The sequence below is a fragment of the Suncus etruscus genome, chromosome 7 (assembly GCF_024139225.1).
Source record: "Suncus etruscus isolate mSunEtr1 chromosome 7, mSunEtr1.pri.cur, whole genome shotgun sequence".
In the NCBI taxonomy this organism is placed as follows: domain Eukaryota; kingdom Metazoa; phylum Chordata; class Mammalia; order Eulipotyphla; family Soricidae; genus Suncus; species Suncus etruscus.
This window is the reverse complement of record NC_064854.1, coordinates 4,431,396-4,453,159: the sequence shown is the minus strand read 5'-3', so window position 1 is coordinate 4,453,159 and position 21,764 is coordinate 4,431,396. Positions and strand designations below refer to the sequence as shown.

The 21,764-nt window shown below is 39.3% G+C and overlaps 1 protein-coding gene across 1 annotated transcript in view; it reads right to left on the bottom strand.

Moving 5' to 3' along the window:
• The window catches only part of COBL (cordon-bleu WH2 repeat protein), a 233,037-nt gene that overhangs the window by 37,967 nt on the left and 173,306 nt on the right, over nucleotides 1-21,764 (bottom strand). Inside the window, exon 8 of the mRNA XM_049777026.1 lies at nucleotides 17,830-17,974. Coding sequence (XP_049632983.1) covers nucleotides 17,830-17,974 — 145 coding nt within the window. The remainder of the gene's footprint in view (nucleotides 1-17,829; nucleotides 17,975-21,764) is intronic.

The following is a 21,764-nucleotide window of genomic DNA, read 5'->3' as shown; positions in this document are numbered from 1 at the left end:
AAAAACCAAAACAAAGCTACCAATTCTAATCAAATTTCTCCTATTTTCTTTTCTTTTTCTTTTTTTTTTTTTTTTTTTTGGTTTTTGGGCCACACCCAGTAACCCAGGGGTTACTCCAGGCTATGTGCTCAGAAGTCGCTCCTGGCTTGGGGGGCCATATGGGATGCCAGGGGATTGAACCGTGGTCCATCCTAGGCTAGCGCTGGCAAGGCAGACACCTTACCTCTAGTACCACCGCACTGGCCCCAAATTTCTCCTATTTTCAACTTGTGGCATGGGTGAAGGTATCGTTCTACTTATGGTGACTGAAAAGTCTCAGTTTAAAACTACTTATTATCGCTAATGAACTTAGACTTTCTACATAGAGAAGTTTAAGGATCCCAAAATATCAATTTGTTCCAGAAGTGCCAGTTCAAGCTTGTGCACCTTGGCCTTCAGCAGATCAATATTCCTATCTCAGTCATGAGATAGATTATATGATAGGATGGAAAAGGACTGGCACATTCATAAAAGGCCAACTGTCACTTCCAAAGTATTTCTTGACTGGCCACTAGCTGAATTCTTATAAAGATTGCTCTGAGATTTGTTAACGTAAGAGAAGAGGGTAGGAGAAAAAAAAATAATCGCACACGAGAGAGGGTAAAAGTCTGATACTACCTCCATTAGGCATGTGTCCAGAGATACTCCTTTCTTGCTCACTTTCTCATTTCCGCTCCCAAACAGCAAGCATATGTGTTTTAGTTTTCTTATTTTTGTATTCTTAACCTGAGTATAAGACACATTCACTTTCCCTTTATTCTTATAAATAAGAGGGAAGAGGGATTGCAAGAATATGGGTAAGTCAAAGTAGTCCCAAGGTTTGGGGCCATGTGGATGCTGGCAAGCATGGTCGTGAGATACTTTTTAAACTCCTTCTGGGTCCCTTAGGGGCGGGGGCTGCCTTAAATCTCTAAGATGGAACTTTAAGACAAATCTGACCTAATCCTTACAAAGAGCACATGTCTGTGGGCCAGTTATGGCAATATGCCATGCATTTCAGCTTCTTTACAGGACGGGCGCCATTTTTATGTTCTGCAGCTGGATGTTATTTATACAAAACATAGCCGTTTCTCTCTCACTTTACTTCATTAGATGCCAAAGAAGAAATGACAATATAATAGATCGGCTATTATATCCTGAGTTAGGTAACAGTTTTCTGTCTCTCTATTCCCCTCCCTATAGACCAGGTAGCAGTTTTTTGCTCCAGAAATAATCTTACAACTCTCTTAATTTTTTTTAACTACGGAAAATGGGCATATTCAGAGTTTTGCACAACTCCATTCACAGTAATTAAACTATTATTTCCTTAAGAAGAAAATGTGTATACGTACTTAAAGGTGAGTAAATAAAGAACATGATGAAAAACTTAATCTTGCAGTTTTCAGCATAGAAGGCTGTTTGCTGTTCAGTGTTACTACTGGTGAGAAATAAAGCATCGAGTCTCCAACTAGGGAAGAACTTGAATCTCATTTCATTTTAAACTTGACTCTTCCATTCACCAAATCGTCTAATGGTTTGCTTGTTGTTACTTTACCATGGTGACTAATAAGGAGTGAAAGTCACTTGAGTTTTTCTCCTATTTCACGTTCCTTTGGTATGAATGATAAAATAGTGAAATAAAAAATATGCCCACACATACTTTAGAGAGAAAAATGTAAGCACATTGAGTGGACTTATTCCTGGAGATCTTAGAGTTGGTTCAGGACACCTTCAGAACTTGTTTGAAAGCTCTCGTTTTGTCATTTTTGTTAGATGTAATTCTATCTCTATGCAATAAAGTCTAGTTTGTTAAGGAGAACAATTTTTTTTGCATATGGACTTGCTTTGAATCAGTTTACATGAGTTATGCGCAGAGATATTTATGTTTTTTTTGTTTTGTTCTGTTTTGTGTTTTTTTTTTCGGGCCACACCCGTTTGATGCTCAGGGGTTACTCCTGGCTAAGCGCTCAGAAATTGCCCATATGGGATACTGGGGGATAGAACCGTGGTCGCCATCTTTCCTTGGCTAGCGCTTGCAAGGCAGACACTTTACCTCTAGCGCCACCTCGCCGGCCCTGGTATTTATGGTTTTTATGCAAAGGAAATAAAAAGAGATGAAAACATGAAATAAACCAGAAATGAAAATACCAATAAAAGGCAAATGCTTTAGGAAAAAATGTTTTGTCAAATAAATAGGTCAGATTTGTAGATAGATTCTAATACTGGTCAGTATAGTGTTATGACATAGGAGATCTATAAAGTGTGTTCATTGCATTGTCCTTTTTAACACAGCCATGTATCAGATATAACTTGGAACCAGCTTGGTGATAAGAGATGTGAGGGTACTACCCAAAACAACCCATCAGGGTGAAGCGAATTGAGAGTTTTATGGTCCAATACTATTTATTCCTCATGTTAAATGATCTAGTTCGCCTCCCCAATATCAATTTACTATATCAAGTTATCAATAATGTCTAATATATTTTTGCATTATATTTTGTATCTTCTTAACCCATTTAGCATTCTTTACCTCTTTGTCTTGAAATTTTCTATTGCCATTTTTATTTAGTATTTCTACTATTCTTTTTTGTATGTTTGTTTTTGGGTTACATCCAGCAGTGCTAAGGGGTTACGCCTGGCTCTACGCTCAGAAATTGGCCCTGGCAGGCTCGGGGGACCATATGGGATGCCAGGATTTGAACCGGGGTCTGGCCTGTGTTGGCCGAGTGCAAAGCAAACACCTTACTGCTGTGCTATAGCTCTAGCCCCAACTTCTACTATTCTTATAAATGTTCATTGCTATAATTAAATAGTTTTTTATAATCTTAGTTATCTGAATTATAAACTCTGGTGCTTCTTTTAACATTTAGGAAACATCTGTTAGACTTACTCTCAAATGCTTACTTCTTATTGACAAATGCTCTTTATTTTAATGCAAAGGAAAATACTTTTAAGTTCTTTATACATTTGCTGGTGAATAATTTCTTTAAATTTATGTTCTACTCCTTTACCAAATACAGAATTAGAATGATGGCACACCCCACTTACTTCTAAGCTCTCATATCTCACTTGATATTTCTGTAATATAAGTACTGTAACAACAGTATGAGTGTGCTAATCCTTACATTATATACTACTAACATATTAATTGTCACCAACCAGACATTCGTTATAAAACATTACTGATAATAAACATAAAACATTACTGATTTTTTGTTACTTTGAGCAGTAACATTAACAAAATCTTTTGAAGAAAAAGATAATAAACTCATTTTAAATGTATTTCTGTAACATGATAATGAGTAATAAAGGCAAGTATTCCATCCCATAAACCCTTAATCATGATATGATTATTGGCACCTACTCTATCTTAGGGTCACTGAAATAACCAGCTTTCAATAACTAGATGAGTTTTTTTTTTTCAAATACTTTACTCTCTAGGGAGAACAGACACCACCTACCATATTTTTCGCTCTATAAGACACATTTGATCATAAGACGCACATAGTTTTTAGATATTCTCCTCCCTCATACTCAGGCTTTAGCTCCAGGTGGCATTCACTCCATAAGACATACGTTTTTGGGGAAAATGTGCGTCTTATGGTATGAAAAATATGGTATAGACAGACATGGCTGGGTTACCTCTGAACATCTTTACTACTGGTCCAAACTTCCAAACAAGCATGGGTCAAGTGGAACCACTACTACTTCTTTCATGTGCTTGAAGGGAGACACAGGCAATAACATCCAAGGACAGAGGACAGGTATTCTGCCCCTCATTTTCTAAGAGCCACCAGTTAGCACAATGTCTAGCGTCAAGCATGATTCAATGTTCAGTGAGCACAAATGGGTGAATGAATGAGTCAACCATGAAGTGACAAAATGACACCTTTCCTTCTTCCTATTTTTATTTGTGTGTTATCTGAATCTAGGACTGCCCATCTTTCTTGACAGAGGACAGACTAGTGGGGAGGACTTGTGGTTTCAGGGGAGGGAAGGAATAAGGGTTGAAAGATCTCTGCGGACAATGCTTAAGAAGACCAAACTACTGCTGACAATTAAGTGGCCAAATCTGGTTTTCAAATGTTTTATATTGCAGGACTGGCATAAGACTGAAAGCAAGCAGTATAAAAACACTGAAGAAATGAAGAGATAACAAAAACCTGAAAGTCACACCAAAAGTTGTGTGAATGAAATGCTATATAGCTCATGAGTTGTGAGTTCCAACAGACTGCTCATGAGTTAAGACACTTAATTTGTTGTGTTTTTTTTTTACCAGATATACAGGAAATTCCATTTCTTCCAAATTGATGACATTAGTTAAAGAAAAATGGAGAAGAAATTTTGCAACAGAATAGCAACATATCCATATATCAATGAAAGGAAATGTTCAGGAAGGTTAATAGGATATTCTTAGAATTGATGTAGGGAAGCCTTGCTGCCTGCAATGAAGTAAGAATCTAGACGAGACAAAAATATGATTTAAATGTTTATATGCAAATTCTAAATGACACAAGCATCCTTATGCTGGCAGATGAAAGAATAACAGAAAAATCAAAGGACAGCAGAGGCAGGAAAGGTCAGAGGTACGAAGTTCCAGGAAGGGCACATCCATCAGAAGCGCTTGGTATGAGTAGGGAATGATGCACAGCAGTAAACTGTGGGAAGATAAATGGCACAATATGAACACAAGATGGGAAAACAGAATTTCACCATTAGCATTCATCTTCTAGCCTTGGGGATTTAACACCGAGTAGGGAACTACCTGAGAAATCATACAGAAAAGTCGTTTCTTCCATTTCCTTTATATTGTTGTGCCTATAATGTGCAGTCTTTTGATCCAGAAGTTACAATTCTGTCTCCTAAATATCGTCGTAATCCTTGTTCGCTACTGGGGTTATCAGATGAAATCTACCTGCATTTAATATGAAATCTTAAAGTCCTTGCAGACAGACACTGCGGCAAAAACTGTATTACTCCTTGGGAAAAAAAAATTCTCAAGCTCTGGGTAAAAAACAGATGTTTCACAATGCCCACAATTTAAGGTGAATCCATTCTTCCTTAACAATGTTGATACTGAGCGGACTTTTCAAATAAACGTGGAAAATATTGATGGACTACTGAGTTGGAAAAAAGACATCAACTGTAGGGGCCGGGAAGGTGGCACTAGAGGTAAGGTGTCTGCCTTGCGAGCACTAGCGTACGACGGACCAGACCGTGGTTCGATCCCCCGGTGTCCCATATGGTCCCTCCAAGCCAGGGGCGATTTCTGAGCTCATAGCCAGGAGTAACCCCTGAGCGTCAAACGGGTGTGGCCCAAAAACAAAAACAAAAAAAACAAAAAACAAACAAAAAAAAAGACATCAACTGTAAATGTATGTTCAGTTATACTGTTTTTAAAGAAAATCTACATGGTAGTAGCTTAAACCCCTAAGGGTCTCCAAAGATAGGGATTAAAATAAAAAATTGTACTTGAATTCATATTATCTAATAATGATTAACCATGATTTAATATCCATCAGTAGTGAATGTCTGACTCATAACCCTTTTTAATTCATAAAACAAATGGAATTTAATAAGAATCTTGAACCATTCTTGGTCATTTAAGCTGTTCAATCTTCAGTTCTAAGAACTTAAATTTCTAAAAACTAAAAGTAAGTTCTTATAACTCTTGATGTAAAAACTGTTATTTATGTCTAACCTGACTTTATGTTGAAAGTTAGACACAGCTACCTGCTGTGATACTTAGATCAGTGACTTATGAAATCAACTCTAATTTATTTTACATATTAATTCATAACATAATTAAATGGAAAATATACTTTAGTTATTTCTGTGCACTAAATGTTTTATAACATTCCTTAAACTTCTACTATTTTCTCATGAGCTGGTATAAGCAGTGCATACTTGTAATCAGCCCTGTGACTGAGCTTTCATTTTGTTTTCAAAACCAAAGTTTTCAAACCAAGTAAATAAACTTCTAGTATATAATCATCAAAAGGAAATAAACCCATGATTTGTTTTTTAATGCTCTGCATAGTCATATAATGGTTTTTATTGTTTCTATTTATTGTTTCCAATCTTGAATTCATATTGGGTGGACTTGATTATAAAATTAAAATGGTTTGGGGCCGGTGAGGTGTCGCTAGAGGTAAGGTGTCTGCCTTGCAAGTTCTAAAAAAGGAAAGATCACTACTGCGGTTTGATTCCCCGGCGTCCCATATGGTCCCCCCAAGCCAGGGACAATTTCTGAGCACTTAGCCAGGAGCATCAAACGGGTGTGGCCCGGAAAAAAAAAAGGTTCAATTGACTCTTCAATTGATCTGGGTGTACTTCTAAGAGCTGTCAAAGCTACAGACTTCCTCCATTTTGAGGTCTCATCCTCCATGCACTGGATGCTTGTCCCTATTCTACCTTTTCCAGTGGCAGCTGGCTGGAATTGCTATGGAACTGACCCTCTCTCCAGAAAAGAGAAAGGAGAAAACAAACACTTCACAAGCTTCAAAGGACAAATACTGTACTTGCTCTATTGGGCCTCATAACTCTGAGCTTTCTGGAGTGTTCCCTGACAAATAAAACACTCAGGATTGTATTCTCAGCTGTTAGCTTTAAAATCCTTTTTCTTGAAATAGGCAGTGTTTCATTTCAGTTCAAATTTTGGACAAAGTGATGAGGTGACTACAATAAATGGTGACAATTTCAGGGGCAGAGCAAACTCCCTGTCCTATCTTCTCTAGCTCCATGCTGTCTGCTTATTGAACTGACACCTGGATCAGTCTTTCAAGAGAATCTGGTCTATGTATGTAAGGTTACAGTCATTTGCCAGTGAAAACCTGGACTAGAGGCTAAAATGTTTCTAGAATCTCAATTGTTTTGCTAAATCATGATACCTAAAATGTGAATTATTTTTGTATTTTAATTATTTTGATACTGAGTAAGCTCATGTTCTCCTTTGAAAACAGTTCATTTATCTTACTTTATTTTTCTACTTTTGAATTCCCTTAAAGTACCCAAGAATGGGACACTTGTTAGAAATTGTAAAACAGTCAGCTGGAAGTTTGATGACTGCTACTTTATCTCTATGTGAACTAGACTTTAGGTGAAATTTGAGGTACAGAATAGGAAATAATGGTTTATTTGTCTTTATGCTTTTAAAATCCATTGTCAATTATTTTATAAATGATATGCAAAGACAAAGATGGATGTGCTTAAGTCTAGAATATAGGCGTGGATTAAAAAAACGCGTCACCAAAAAAAATTGAAGAAATATTAAACAAATTGAGATGTGTCACCTGAGATTCTGATACAATAATCTTTACATCCCCGGGTTAGAATAAGTAACTGAAAATTAGTAGTTGATAAATTGTTGATTGATCATAAGCTATATTAAAAATACTACAAACAAATAATTCAAAACATCTAAGAGGACAGGCTTCATCATGGTGGTTAGTAGTGACAGCTCAACTGAAACCAAGTGCCAGCAGAAAGCAGGAGGAATATGAAGTTATGGAGAAAAAAATTCATATGCAATAATGGTTTAGGCAATGCACACAAAAATCATAGTGATTAGATACCTAAAGGCTAATATGCAAGCTTATTAATAAGAAACAACAATTGCAGACCATACACAGGAAAGCAGTATCCCATTGCTATTACAATCAATATGGAAAAAAAATTACCAGACTGTAACCCTTCCCCAATTTCCTTTTTCCCTAACCTCTTCCTTTGAGATGTAAAAGCCCACCTGGATTACAGGTCCTCCCTCCACCCTGGTGGGTAGGACTTTAGTTAATAAACAAAGGAGTCTGGCCTTGGGGCAAAGGAGAGAGAGAAAGCACATGGTACAGGCAACACAGGGCAGTGAAAGCACCTGGCAGATACAAAAAGCACATGGCAGAGAAAGGCCGTGAGGAATAAAGCCAGCTGACTCAATGAATATCTTTCCTGATTGCTTGGTATATTATTTCTCCAATGCCACCCAACTTCATCACACCTTTCTGCCTGAGAGGTTAGAAACGGTACCAGGGAGGTCTCACATGACACGTGGCTTTATATATTTTTATTTTTATTTTACAGAAGATCCATCTATGATAAACTTTGTGCGATAAGGATTTATACGCTAGCAGTTTAATCATTCTTTCCTCCCTTGGGGAGTAAGTATTTAGCAACGCAGGACTGCCAGGAAGAAAGTGAAAGCAAAGGATGGGTAATGAAAGTCACCATCTAGATCAGATGACAGCAGAGAGGAAAGCTTCCGTTGGACAAACACAGCTTCACAAACTGAAGCTTTATACAGCCCACATTTCATCTAGTGTAGGTGTTTTCAAGAGAGAATTATGTATTGTGTAATAAGAAGCAATTTGAAGTGAAGCAGAGGATTCCAAAGATTTACAGGAATGTACAACCCAACTCACCAACCCTTTTCTGTTGTTCTCTTAATTATAAAGATTATCAGGAAGCCGGAGTTTCTGAACCTTTAGTCTGGCTACAAAGACTATATTCTATTGTTAGGTATATCTCTAGTAGTTTCTCTGGCTTGCAAAAACAGAGAATAAAAAAACGTATGTTGGGGCCAGGGCTGTAGAAGCCAGAGCTGCATTGAAATTGTCCTTGTACAGTACTTGTAATTTTAAAAATATCTCAGTTTAACACATTGATGGCAGCCTGTGCCACTAGGGGATCGCACTTCAATATGGCTTATTTAACACATATTGTCACTCTGGCATCAATGTGAAAACTGACTGGGATAACGTCTATTATTGACATTGTTGCCATGAGGGGTAGTTTGCGAAGATTTATTACTGACTATCTCCTATGTTAAATCTTGAGTTAAAAACTGGATACTAGAGTTGTCATGCTCACACCAGGCCAGCTTTATAGACTCTTCTCTTGAAAAAAATGTAAACTAAGTCATGAAAAACCATGTGTCCACCAGTCATACAGCAGAAATCTTAGAAGAAGATGGCAGGCCAAGCCTTCTGCCCCCTTTCTCTGCTGAAGCCAACCTGCTGCATCTAAACTAGAACCACAATTTTGCCTATGGCCCTGCCTCACCACCCCTCAGTGATTCTCTTTGAGGACCAAACTAAACAAACTTCAAGTGTACCAGTATTTGGGCTGATATCACCAGGGGTTTGGGGAGTGAAAATGCAAGTACCCTTTCTCCATATCCTCCTTCTTCCAGGAGTCTTGGCAGCTGAAAACATCCCCCTAAAATCCACAGTATCAGTATTTTGAATTTCTGGACAACTTCATTTTTTTTTTTTTTTTGATGCTGTCATCCCTACAGTAACACACCGATTTAACAGAATGGACAGTAAATAAGAGCTTGCTAAACCTTCTGCCATTTCATTAATGACTTGAGACGGGATACAATAATTTTAACAAATGTGCTTGCTTCTGTACTTTTTACTTTCTTTAAAATTTTCCTTTTTCTTTCTTTTTCTTATTTCTTTCTATTTTTTAAATACCTTTGCTATCACATATGAAAACAAATGTATCATGATCAACTATGTCAACTAAGCATTTTCTTTAAATAAAGTAAAAACCCTGGAGGGCCAGAGTGGTGGTGCAAGGATGAACTATGGTTTGATCCTCCAGCATCGCATATGGTCCCCCAAGCCAGGACTGATTTCTGAGCGTATAGCCAGGAGTATTCCCTGAGCATCACCGGGTATGGCCCAAAAACCAAAAAAATAAAAACAAAAACAAAACACCGAAAACACCTCTGGATAGTAAACCAAATTTTAAACCAACCCAAAACACTAATTTTAATCTAAGCCTTATTTTAACTCTGTTACACATAACCAAACCTTAACCCTAAATCTCCCATGCAAGTACTAACCAGGCCTAACCCTGCTTAACTTATGAGATCAGACAAAACTGAACACATTGAGGGTGTAATGGCTGTAGACTTAACCTAAATTTAATCTTAACCCTAACCCTCACCTTAACCATAACATTGACTCTAACCTTAAATCTACCTTAACACTAACCCTATTAAATTCACCCTAATTTAAATACTAGCTCTCTCCTTAATGGTAACTACAAAAATATCCCTAATGTTAAACTTAACATGACACTAATTTCAATCCTTACCCAAACCCTAACATAATATTAAATGTAAACCTAATGCCATCTCTAACCTTATTGGTAAACCGAACCCAACACCCATCTGTAACACTAACCCTAAGCACTAAGCTAATCTCTAATGCTGACTCTAACAAAAATTAAACAAACAAACAAAAAACCCCACCAAAATTAAAGCTGAATATAAACATGAGTAGGACAGTAGGGGAGGAGGCTTATGCACACCAATACTAAATATAATAAAAGAAAGAGAAATATAAATACAATTATATTCCCATCTTGCACTTGAAGTCAAAGCCATTTTCCTTCCTCCATCCTCTGGGTTCTGTTACTGTATTTGATTTATGACATATTGGCCTTCAGAGCATCCAGTAGATAGGCTATTGGTTTTTTACAGATTCTCTTCTTCTATGATGGGATTAGAACCAATGTCGGACCTGGGTCAGCTGCTTGCAAGGCAAATGCCCTACTGCTATGCTATCTCTCCGGTCCCTGAACAGACACATTCTTGATATTGAAACTCACATTGACCTCAGGAAGAGGACTAAGAGAACTTTGTGATGTGACTTCAGCTATAGCACTTCAGACAGGAGCAACTATGACTACCATGCCAGGTTTGAGAACATCAGTTACAACTTGGCCCACAGGGACAGTGTCAATACCTCCAATGTACACATCCCAGAGGGGTAGGCTCAGGGGGTTGTCAATTGGATAAGTGGGTGGCAGGATGCAATCCAGAGCTCAGTGGAATTCATTGTTAACACCAACAAAGAGCTGGTTCTCACCCAGTGTGTAAGCTAGATGGGCACTGGGACTCCCTGTTCTTGGAGATATCTTCAATTCATCCACACAAGCAGTGTTCATAGGGATAACACATTCAGCCTGAGAGGTGTCTGTCATCATATATTTCATAAAGTTACTGTGTTGGGGCACCAGTGATAGCACTTAGTACTTGCTGGTTTTGAACTTCCATGAGAAACCTCCATGGTTATACCACAATCATGTTCAGCTTACAGCTTATCCAAGACTTGGATATACTTGAAGGAGTACTTCACCATCTTGGTGGCCTCCTCAAACTTCTCAGTGGTTCTCTTGCCAATGCCTCCATGTTTGTTGCTCAGATGGCCAGTGGTGGTGGACTGCCAATTTATGTGCTCACTAATGTTGGTGTTTGTGTGTCTATTCCTTTCCCATTTTGGCTTGTGTCTAGCTGTGTAATTTTCACTATACCTGTGTTCTGGTGGCCAATCCACTGGGAAAGGGGGGAAGCATGAGCAACCAGAAAATGGAACAGGAAGCAGAGGGGGAAGATATTATGGCTACAGCCATGTTTGGGCTATGTCCTAGGGACCCACTGATACCTCCCCTTTTATTGTTTTCCTTCTCCTCCATTCCACACTAGCATTTCTGTGAGTGAATGAGAGAGAAAAGTAAGGAATAAGAACAGCTATGGGCACCATAAAAAGAACTTGGGGTGTAAAAATGAGCATGTATAAAGTCTGTAGTTGTTTCCATGGCAGTATGCTTTAAGGATGGAGAAACCCTGGGAATTCCCGTTCTAATTTCCCCAATATTTACTGTGTGTTTGCAAAGAAGAAAGAGAGAAAGGAAGGAAGATGAAGAAGAAGAAGAGGAGGAGGAAGAAGAAAGAAGAAGAAGAAGAAGAAGAAGAAGAAGAAGAAGAAGAAGAAGGAGAAGGAGAAGGAGAAGAAGAAGAAGAAGAAGAAGAAGAAGAAGAAGAAGAAGAAGAAGAAGAAGAAGAAGAAGAAGGAGAAGAAGGAGAAGAAGGAGAAGAAGGAGAAGGAGGAGAAGGAGGAGAAGGAGAAGGAGGAGAAGGAGGAGAAGGAGAAGGAGAAGGAGAAGAAGAAGAAGAAGAAGAAGAAGAAGAAGAAGAAGAAGAAGAAGAAGAAGAAGAAGAAGAAGAAGAAGAAGAAGAAGAAGAAGAAGAAGAAGAAGGAGAAGAAGGAGAAGGAGAAGGAGAAGAAGAAGAAGAAGAAGAAGAAGAAGAAGAAGAAGAAGAAGAAGAAGAAGAAGAAGAAGAAGAAGAAGAAGGAGAAGGAGAAGTAGTAGTAATAGTAGTAGGTTGAAATTTATTTTGATTGTTTATGTTTTTTTATTTTTTATAACACCTAGATGGACTCCTCCTAGATCCCTTTTTCTTTTTCTCCTTTTGCTTTTGTTTTTCTTTCTCTTTCCTTCTACCTTATCTTTTTGTATATCTCCAACAGAACCACATTGCTGGAATTACCTTGTTCAGCCTCACAATTTGAGGGGGAAAAATGGATGGTACCAAGACCAGACAGTTGAATGAACATTTAGTGAAAATAAAAAATGATCAGGCGAACTAAAAACCCATAGTCAATGACGAAAGAATAGATACCCAATCTACAACAAGCTGTACAAGTGGGGAACAGTTACACTAAAATTATGGGGGGTAAAAAGATATGGGATACATGCTGGGAACAGGGGTGGAGGGAGGACGACACTGGTGGTGAGAATGCCCCTCATTCATAGTCACTATGTGCCTTAAGTATTTTCGCGAAATAATTGTAATTTACTTTGACCACAATAATAATAAAAAAAAAAAGAGCAGTTATAGTAACTTAGACATAGATCAGGGAAAATGAGCACAGGGGAAAAAAACTTTCTGGGTCCCAGGGGAGATGAAGCAACATAGCAAGAACAAAGTGACTGTTTTCTTTGGTATTGGTTCAGTGATCTCTCTTGGACTCTTTTTGAAAGTCTACTGAGGACAGGGATGGGAAATATTTTCACAGAACTGAAAAGACCCAGGAAGAAGTCTGTAGTTTTCCCAGTAGATTCAACAGGCCAAGACTTCAGAAGACTCAGAAAGAGACAAATCTTCAAGTTTGTATCAGATTGGAGTGGTCAAGTTGTCTTAACCTGTGTTCTGGCCTACCTTAATCCTCTAAAAATTAATAAGTGAGTTTAGCACCATGAATAAAGACTCCTGGAAGAATATCCAGAGTCTTTGGAAGGGGGCTTCATACTAAATATCTTCAGAGATAAAAATGCTCCAAATTTTCTGAATCATGGTCATTATCTTTGTGAATAATCTAATTTTTGAATTCCTTATAAAAGTTATTTGCATTTGGATGCATGTACAATGCCAAGGTGGTTAACCATATATTAAGAATAGAAAAGAAATAGTTATGAGGAAAGAAAAAAATGAATCAAGATTTTTTTTGTGTGTGTGTAGATGAGCAGGTAAGCAATTCAACAGTTATGTTCTTTACTCAAGAGCTAGCAGTGGTCAGTTGACATTTCCAAAGAGATCACCCAAAATAAAAGGCAAGCACCCCTGGAAGGGAAGCCAAACACTCTAAGCACATGCATCTGCTGTTCCTTGGCAGGAGATGCCATCCAGAATTGTTCTTGCATTATTACAAACATCTCTTTAAGGCAGTTGAAGGACCACTGAGCATGTGCATATGAAGGCATCTGAATACAGAATGTATACTAAGTATAGAAAATGATCACCAATCTGGTGAAGACTATCTGCTTTCAGAAAGGGAAACTAGAAATAAAAACAAAATAAATCTTTAGTGCTGGCTACTGCTGAACTCACATCCAGCTGTTTCCATCTGAGGTACCTGTTTCTTTTCCCCCAGGGCAGCAATTCTGATACTTCACAGGTTTCAAAGACCCCCCCTGCTCCCTCCTTTTGACCACACCTCCTTCACTTCACAGCTTGCCTAAGTTGAGTCTGCCAACCAAAGCAAATCACGGTTGGGTTCCTCTGCTGTCTACACAAATGCTGAGGCTGAGTCTAATTTGTGGAACATTTTCCTCCAAGATTGCTGCCTCCACCCACTGGCCACACTTCTGTTTATCCATCATCTAAATAAAGAATGGGTTTGATCATTGTTTGGGGCACGTGCAAGACATTCAGAGGGCCTTCACTGCCAACTGGGCACACTGCACTGAGCATTTAGAATGAAAATCTAAAGAGAGAAGACAAAACACATCCCAAGGCAAGAATGGAAAAGACTGGAAATGGAAAGACTGGAGAACATGAAGTCGACACCTAGTGGGAGGAAAACAGGAGGCACGTACGTGTGAGTCTCAGATCAGAGGCCTCGGCCACAGCTCCTTCCCCAGGAAAGCCCGGAGGCTCAGCCAGGTCTATGTCAGGTGGGGGATAAGGTGGGGGTGGGGGGAGCACTAACTGGGGAGGTCCCCGAGCAGTGCCTCTGGGAGGCTTTTGTGGTACCAGACGTCCAACACCTACATGAAATCAACGGGGTTTACTTCAGAAGGTTACACCCAGAGACCCTGCCCTCCATCTGGGAGCACAATGCCAACACCCACCCATTCATTCCTTGGGCATTCTTCACAGGGCATCGAATGCAGCTGCAATAGATACCTACTCAGACACTATCAAATCCAGTCCCATCTGGCACTATCCCAGTCACACCCAGCACCAAATCCAACCATCACTCATATCAAATCTAACCACAGCATGTGGTCATACCTGGTTCCAATGCCAATCATTATTTTTATTTTTGGGCCACACCCGGTGACGCTCAGGCTCCTGGATATATGCTCAGAAATCACTCCTAGCTTGGGGGACCCTATGGGAAGCCGGAGATCATCCTGGGTCAGCCTCGTTCAAGTCAAACACCCTACTGCTGTGCCATAGCTCAGGCCCCTCCAATGCCAATCTTGTGGCACCAAATTCAACTCTATCTGGCACAAAATTCAACTATATAGCATCGTTGTCAACTTTACTCATACTTGAATGTTTTACGTATGAATTGCCTTGCCCTGTTCTCTGATCTATATGGAAATACTCTCAAATTGTATCTTTTGGGGGGGCATTTTTTGTATAATAATGTGGGGCCTGGTAGGGGTTAGGGGCTAGTCACACTTCATATTCAGGAGATGTGGTACTGGGATGGACCCCCAGACCTTTCTCATGCAATGCATGTTATCAGCATGTTGAGCCAGCTCTCTGGTCTTTGCACCCTCTAGTCTGTCTCTATAAGTTTATATATTCAGTAACTGGCTTGAACTGTTTTTTAAAGTCCTATAAATAGCTATGGCAAGTAATTCCATTTATTCATGCTAATCTTTTTTTTCCACAGATTTGTTTTTTCAAGTTTAGTCATGTAGCTTTCTTCTATCCAGTCCCTATACCTGTTCTATTATTGAGAGAAAAATCACCACTGTGATATTATATCCTTAAGACCATTTATATTACCAGCCACTTACATTTTGGGGATAACTAACTTCAAATTTGATTTGAAGAGCATCCTGAGTTGGAGAGTAAATAGGGGTTCTACTGTGAAATCCAGCCTCTTAAATGGCCAAAGAAATCCTCTTAGTTTTATTTAAACATTAGAGATTTATAATTTTATATAAAATTTTTTAAATAAGTATCCCTGTTTTTGAGCAAAATGGTTTTATTTGGAAAATGAAAGAGATAGAGAGAAAAAAAGAGGAAACTCATAAAGTAAAAAAAAAAATTACATACCCCAAATTGGAATGTGGGCATTGTCAAAATGAAATGTGCCCTAATCTTTAACAGAGAATACTTTCAAGCTTTAAAGTATAGAATTTTCTACAATAGTAGTAGATAAATTAGTAGATTAAGAGATATATCCATATTTTTCCAGAGCCAGATGTTTGTTCTACTCAAAAAATTGTTATTAGAAAACCTCAGTGGTCAAGCACAAGGGGGGACAAGCTCTCTATTGGAAGTTTATTTTTGTTTACTAAAATTTTTAAGTCAAATTCCCAATCCCACCACTATAGACTATTTTAATAAAGTAAGCATATTTTATTTTCATAAACCCTTTTATTGTATTTTAATAAAATTGTTTATTTAATAAAATAAATTTTATATGAATAAAATAAAAATATTTTCTCTTTTTATAGCAAGGTTTGAGAATAGAAAAGATGCCTATCATTCTACTTTATTAATAAGAATTTAAAATTACTTTTTAACTTAATAAAGCCAAGCCCTTGTTTGAAAATTCTGTGTAGCTTTAATTCTAAAGGTTGTAATGGGGATGGATATCTAACTGAAAATGGCTGATGATTTCCTTCTATAGCTTCCCTAACTTCAAAAATTCTCAAAATTATTTTCAGTGAGAAGGTGGCTTTTGCTCTCATTCTCAGCCCTCACAAACCAAAATCTAGAGGGAGATTTTGACGGCATGGAATACTATCACCCATACCTTCTCACTGTAATTAGTTCTTGAGTAAAGAAATCGGCCCTATAGTTTTAAACACCATTGGGTACCAGGCCAACTGCCCAAACCTAATACTCTAAGTTCAGTGGAAAATTGAAATCTCAGTCCTTTCAGCTAAATCAGGAGTTTATTTCTAAAATGAAATAAGCCGTCTGGCCTGGAGGTTGGTGTGACATTCCATTCCTACATGAACTGTGAGTTTTTCAGAATTTCAACGAGGAATTCAAAGTCTAGAAAAAATGGAGAGAAACTGCATGACAGCTGAAATAGTACTATCATGATAAAGAAGAAAAGTAGGGTTACCTTAGTAAGCTACTCATCACATGTCTTTAAATAGCATAGTGCTTTCTTTGAGAAAAAAAATAACTGACTTGAAATATAGGACACTATTTCTTAGGATAATCAATCTTCAGTCTATGAAATGCTGAGACAGTAAAAGTGAGGTACTGACTAAAAATAAACTATTGATAAGAGGCCAGTAGCTCACTTTAAAGCTTCTACTCATAAAAAACGCTCATTCTGGAATCTTGTTCCTCTAGATGTTTTCGATATTAGGTTAAAGGAAAAGCAGGAAGTTGCTAAATGCTGAATTATACCAAGTGTGTGAGTCCAGGGGCTGGAGCGAAGCACAGCAGTACAGCATTTGCCTAGCATGCAGCTGACCAGGGACAGACCTGGGTTTGATTCCCGGCATCCCATATGTCCCCCAAGCCTGCCAGGAGTGATATCTGAGCACAGAACCAGGAGTAACTCTTGAGCGCCCCCTCCCCCCAAAAAAGAGAGTGAGTCCAACGGTTTCTGGATTGAACTCTGATGCCCTCCTAAAATCAGAGGGGGCTTGTGGCATTCGGGGCCCTATTAATAAGAGGACTTTCTGCTATTGCTTAAGTGAAAGAACAAACACTAGTTTTAAATAAGAAAAATAAGTAACATCTGTCATTTCTCTCTGCTTCAGCCCTGATCTGAACAGATGGGGTATAATAATGAAGTTAACTCTTTTCTCAGTTATTGTGATACCACTGTCCTGGCTGAGTTTTATTTTTAAAATCTTGGTCTTTTTTTTTTTTTTTTAACATACCTAAAAGGAACATAAGTGAAGATAACTTTTATGCAAGGTGATCCAAACATCACCTTGAACTTTATTAAAACTAATAAGAAGCTCCTAGGATCTGGATGTTTTTCAAATAATGGCAATGGTCTTGCAAACAGGACTTCTGGCTATATCATCCTGAGAAAAGCCCCATTGGATCAGACACAGAAAGTCATACGCCCAGACTCAGGCTCTCCGTCATTCACCTCTCTTCCCTTCATCAGCGAATTTCCACCCTCTTTGCTTCCTTCTTTCACATGCCCAGAGCTGAACCGGACCATGTACCTATAGCCACAGATGTTTTATTTCCAAATGTCCTTTAATTCCACCCAGTGGAGGCCACTGCAGGAGTTAATAGCCGTGCTCAAATCTCATGCCAGCATGCAAGCCCCCATGCACGGTGCATCCACTCACCTGTGGCGCTCTTCCTCTTCTCCTCCTTGTCCTCCATGCGATTTGGGATTAGGGGGCTCAGTGGTGGAGGCTGGAGCGGAGGCGGAGGAGGAGCGGGTGCCCGCCTCTTTTTTTTCTGTAAATCAATCTGTGACCCCAGAGACACCTGTGAAGCACAAGGAAAACAAGCTCAGGTCAGCTCGAGGTGGTTCTGCAGGGATTGGGGTTGCATGTATAGAAGCACAACTCAGAGAAGTGAAACCAGCGCCATCCCTTACAGGGGTGTTGGAGAGCAAACTGCCTTTTTGGAGCGTGGTTAAGAAAGGGCTTGTTCAGAGAGTCTTCATGGCCTGATCTGGTAACTGGGCCTTGGGAGATGGGATGGGGTGGAGCAAAACTCCGCCCCAATCTATTCATTCGCAAGCTACAGAGGGGAGAGCTGGGCCTGGAGAAGCCACACGCCAGGAGTTAGACCCTTGCACTGGTATGTGGTGGGCACTGGGCTGGACAGCTAGCCAAAGAAACCCCGGACAGCTAGCCAAAGCAGATTTAGCTCAACCTTTTTCATATACCCTTCTTAACATAGTCCAAAAATATTCTAATTCTTGACTATTTGTAGGTAAGGAAATGGAATATCCTATGTATGGAGGATAGCACTCAAATAGATCTCTGAAGTCATTGTCTAAGTAAACGTTACTTTCTATTCAGTTGTCCTCTCTGACTACCGAGCCTTAGCCTTAAACATTCTATCTGTACAATGTATAGAGCCCTTCTTCTATATTGCCTTTCCACACCCAGAGACCTTTCTACACCCCCCATATCCCAACCTGGATTTGTTATCTCCCCCTTATTTAACCCTGTTTACTCTCAGTTTTTAACTCGTTAGGCACCAAGACCGACCTCCTTCCCAACAGACCACCATCCAGCTCCTCAATGAACGACACCCTCTTGATCCCTCATCACGTGTCTCAGCAAGAAACCACAACCAATAAGCTTCCTGACTCAAGCTTGTGACCCCTCACCCCCTTCAAATAGAGGACGGTTGCATGATACCAGATTCAGCTGCAGCAAAAACCCCAGCTCAAGGACACTATAGGACTCTGAAATGCCGCAAATCATATCTTAAACTCTAGACCAAAGTCTGTGATACGAAAAAGTAACTTGGCTTTTGCTCCCCACAAGAATATCTCAGAAAACCTAATTGGGAGGCCTATATTGCCTACGTTAGCTTAATATCTTTAAAAATGTATCTTAAGATATGTATTCCTAAACATACAGATAGCCTCCCCAATCACTTTCTTCTTTCAAATACCTTTTCTCCCTTATTTTCTCAATTTCCTTTTTTAATATATCTCAATTTTATCTATATAATCTATTTTTATATATACATATTATCTCTGACCAGTTTTGGTGCTGCTTGGTCAAAAAACAAGAAAACGTCTTGCCTGGGATAAAGCACAGACCACACCACAGATACTGTACGTGTGGTCTGTCATCCTTACCTGGAATAGCACCAGCAACACAAAAGGACACCACACAGTTTTGTATAGGCACAGTAAATAAGGGGAAATCATGGACTCAGACACAAGATCTTATCTTCCAGGATAAGAACTCACACTTTTTATACAAGGGTGCCTCCCATCCTGGACGTATGTCATGTGGATACAACTCAGTCTCCATGAGATTGGACAGTGTTAGTTCATTCTCAAATCCCAGATCCCAGACGTAGAATTGAAACAAACCCATGCAACAACACTAAGCTGCGTTGGGAGATATGCTTGTGCCAGTGTTAATATGACGAGGACAGTGAGGAAATGAAAACCTGACCTAAGACCAGGAGGTCCAATCACATCACCTAACACTAAGTGGAAATCAGAAGATGTATTGTCCTTTGAACTATAAAAAATAAGAGTACTAACTACAGAAAACTGGCTTTGACAACAGTGGCTGGGCAGAATGTACCTTGAGACCATTAAGGAAAACCCTACCCTAGGCTATAGCCCAGGTCTTTTACAAAAATCAAGACTTCTTAGTACAGAGGCACAATTCTGACAACAGAGACTGAGCAGAACCGTTGGAACCATAATTTCCTAGACTTCAGCTTAGGGAACAAGGAAAAACATGGAGCACATGATACAGAAAACTGAACACACCAACAACGGTGGAACAGTACCTCCAGAACCTTAAAGACTCTATCCTAGGCCCTGTCCTAGGACCTGCGCAAATACCAAGATTGCTTGCTATAGTGGCCTTATTTCTCATCCACAACAGAGAAGAAAGGTTCCTGACACCACACACACACACACACACACACACACACACACACACACACACACACACACACATACACACAAAACCCACAACCCTGGGATATGGCAATGAGAAGGTATGGAGCCAGTGGTTGTTTCCAGGACAATATGCTTCAAGAGTGGAGAAACCCTGAATCTCTTAGGCCACGGGAATTTCCTTCCTTCTCCAATACTTGCTGTGCCTATAAAAAAAAAAAAAAAAAAAAAAGGATGGGGTAACACAAACCCTGCCACTGCAGCACTTTTTCTGGTGTTGTTTTGTTTTATTTTTTGTTTGTTTTGTTTTTTGATATTATTTTCCTTCTCCTTTTTCTTCACTTTTTTCTTTCTTTTCCACTTTTGTGGATATTATTCGGTAATTTTTTTTTTTTAGTACTTGATACCAAATTTTTTCTCCTCTTTTCCTTAACTTTTTTACCTCCAAAAGAATAGCATAATTTGAATCATTCAGCCTCATAAATTGAGGGGGGAAAAGAATGATACCAGGACCAGTCATATGAACACGTAGTGTAAATAAAAAATGACCAGACTGGAACACCAAACAGAATAGATACCCAACCTATAACAAGCTATAAGGCAGAGACCATTTGCACTAGGATTCTGGGGGGTAAAGGAGGGAAATGTGGGAGACATGCTGCGAACAAGAGTGGAGGGAGGATAACACTGGTGGTGGGAATGCCCTTCATTCATTGTCACTATGCATCGTAAATAATTCTGTGTAAATGAACTTCAGTCACAATAAAAAAAAGAAAAGAAAGAAAGGAAGGAAGGAAGGAAGGAAGAAAGGAAGGAAGGAAGGAAGGAAGGAAGGAAGGAAGGAAGGAAGGAAGGAAGGAAGGAAGGAAGGAAGAAAGAAAGAAAGAAAGAAAGAAAGAAAGAAAGAAAGAAAGAAAGAAAGAAAGAAAGAAAGAAAGAAAGAAAGAAAGAAAGAAAGGGCTTGTATGGCCAGGAGAGCTGAGAGGACGACTGGTAACACTCACAGACACCCCGAGGTTCTTATGAGCAAAGCAAGGGATTCAAAACTAACCCTCAGGACAAATATGATTAAAATAAAATTGATTATTTTTTTTTTCACAATGAGAGTTGGAAATGACCATTCTTGACAAGAACTGGGTGCTGAAAGGAAGGAAAGGGAGATGTAGAACACCCCTTCAAAAACAATATGGCAAATCACAGTGGAGAGAGAGAGAGAGAGAGAGAGAGAGAGAGAGAGAGAGAGAGAGAGAGTGAGAGAGAGAGAGAGAGAGAGAGAAGAAAGAAAGAAAGAAAGGAAGGAAGGAAGGAAGGAAGGAAGGAAGGAAGGAAGGAAGGAAGGAAGGAAGGAAGGAAGGAAGGAAGGAAGGAAGGAAGGAAGGAAGAGGGCCCGGAGAGATAGCACAGCGGCATTTGCCTTGCAAGCAGCCGATCCAGGACCAAAGGTGGTTGGTTCGAATCCCGGTGTCCCATATGGTCCCCGGTGCCTGCCAGGAGCTATTTCTGAGCAGACAGCCAGGAGTAACCCCTGAGCAACACCAGTGTGGCCCAAAAACAAAAAAAAAAAAAAAAAAAAAAAAGAAAGAAAGGAAGGAAGGAAGGAAGGAAGGACGGAAGGAAGGAAGGAAGGAAGGAAGGAAGGAAGGAAGGAAGGAAGGAAGGAAGGAAGGAAGA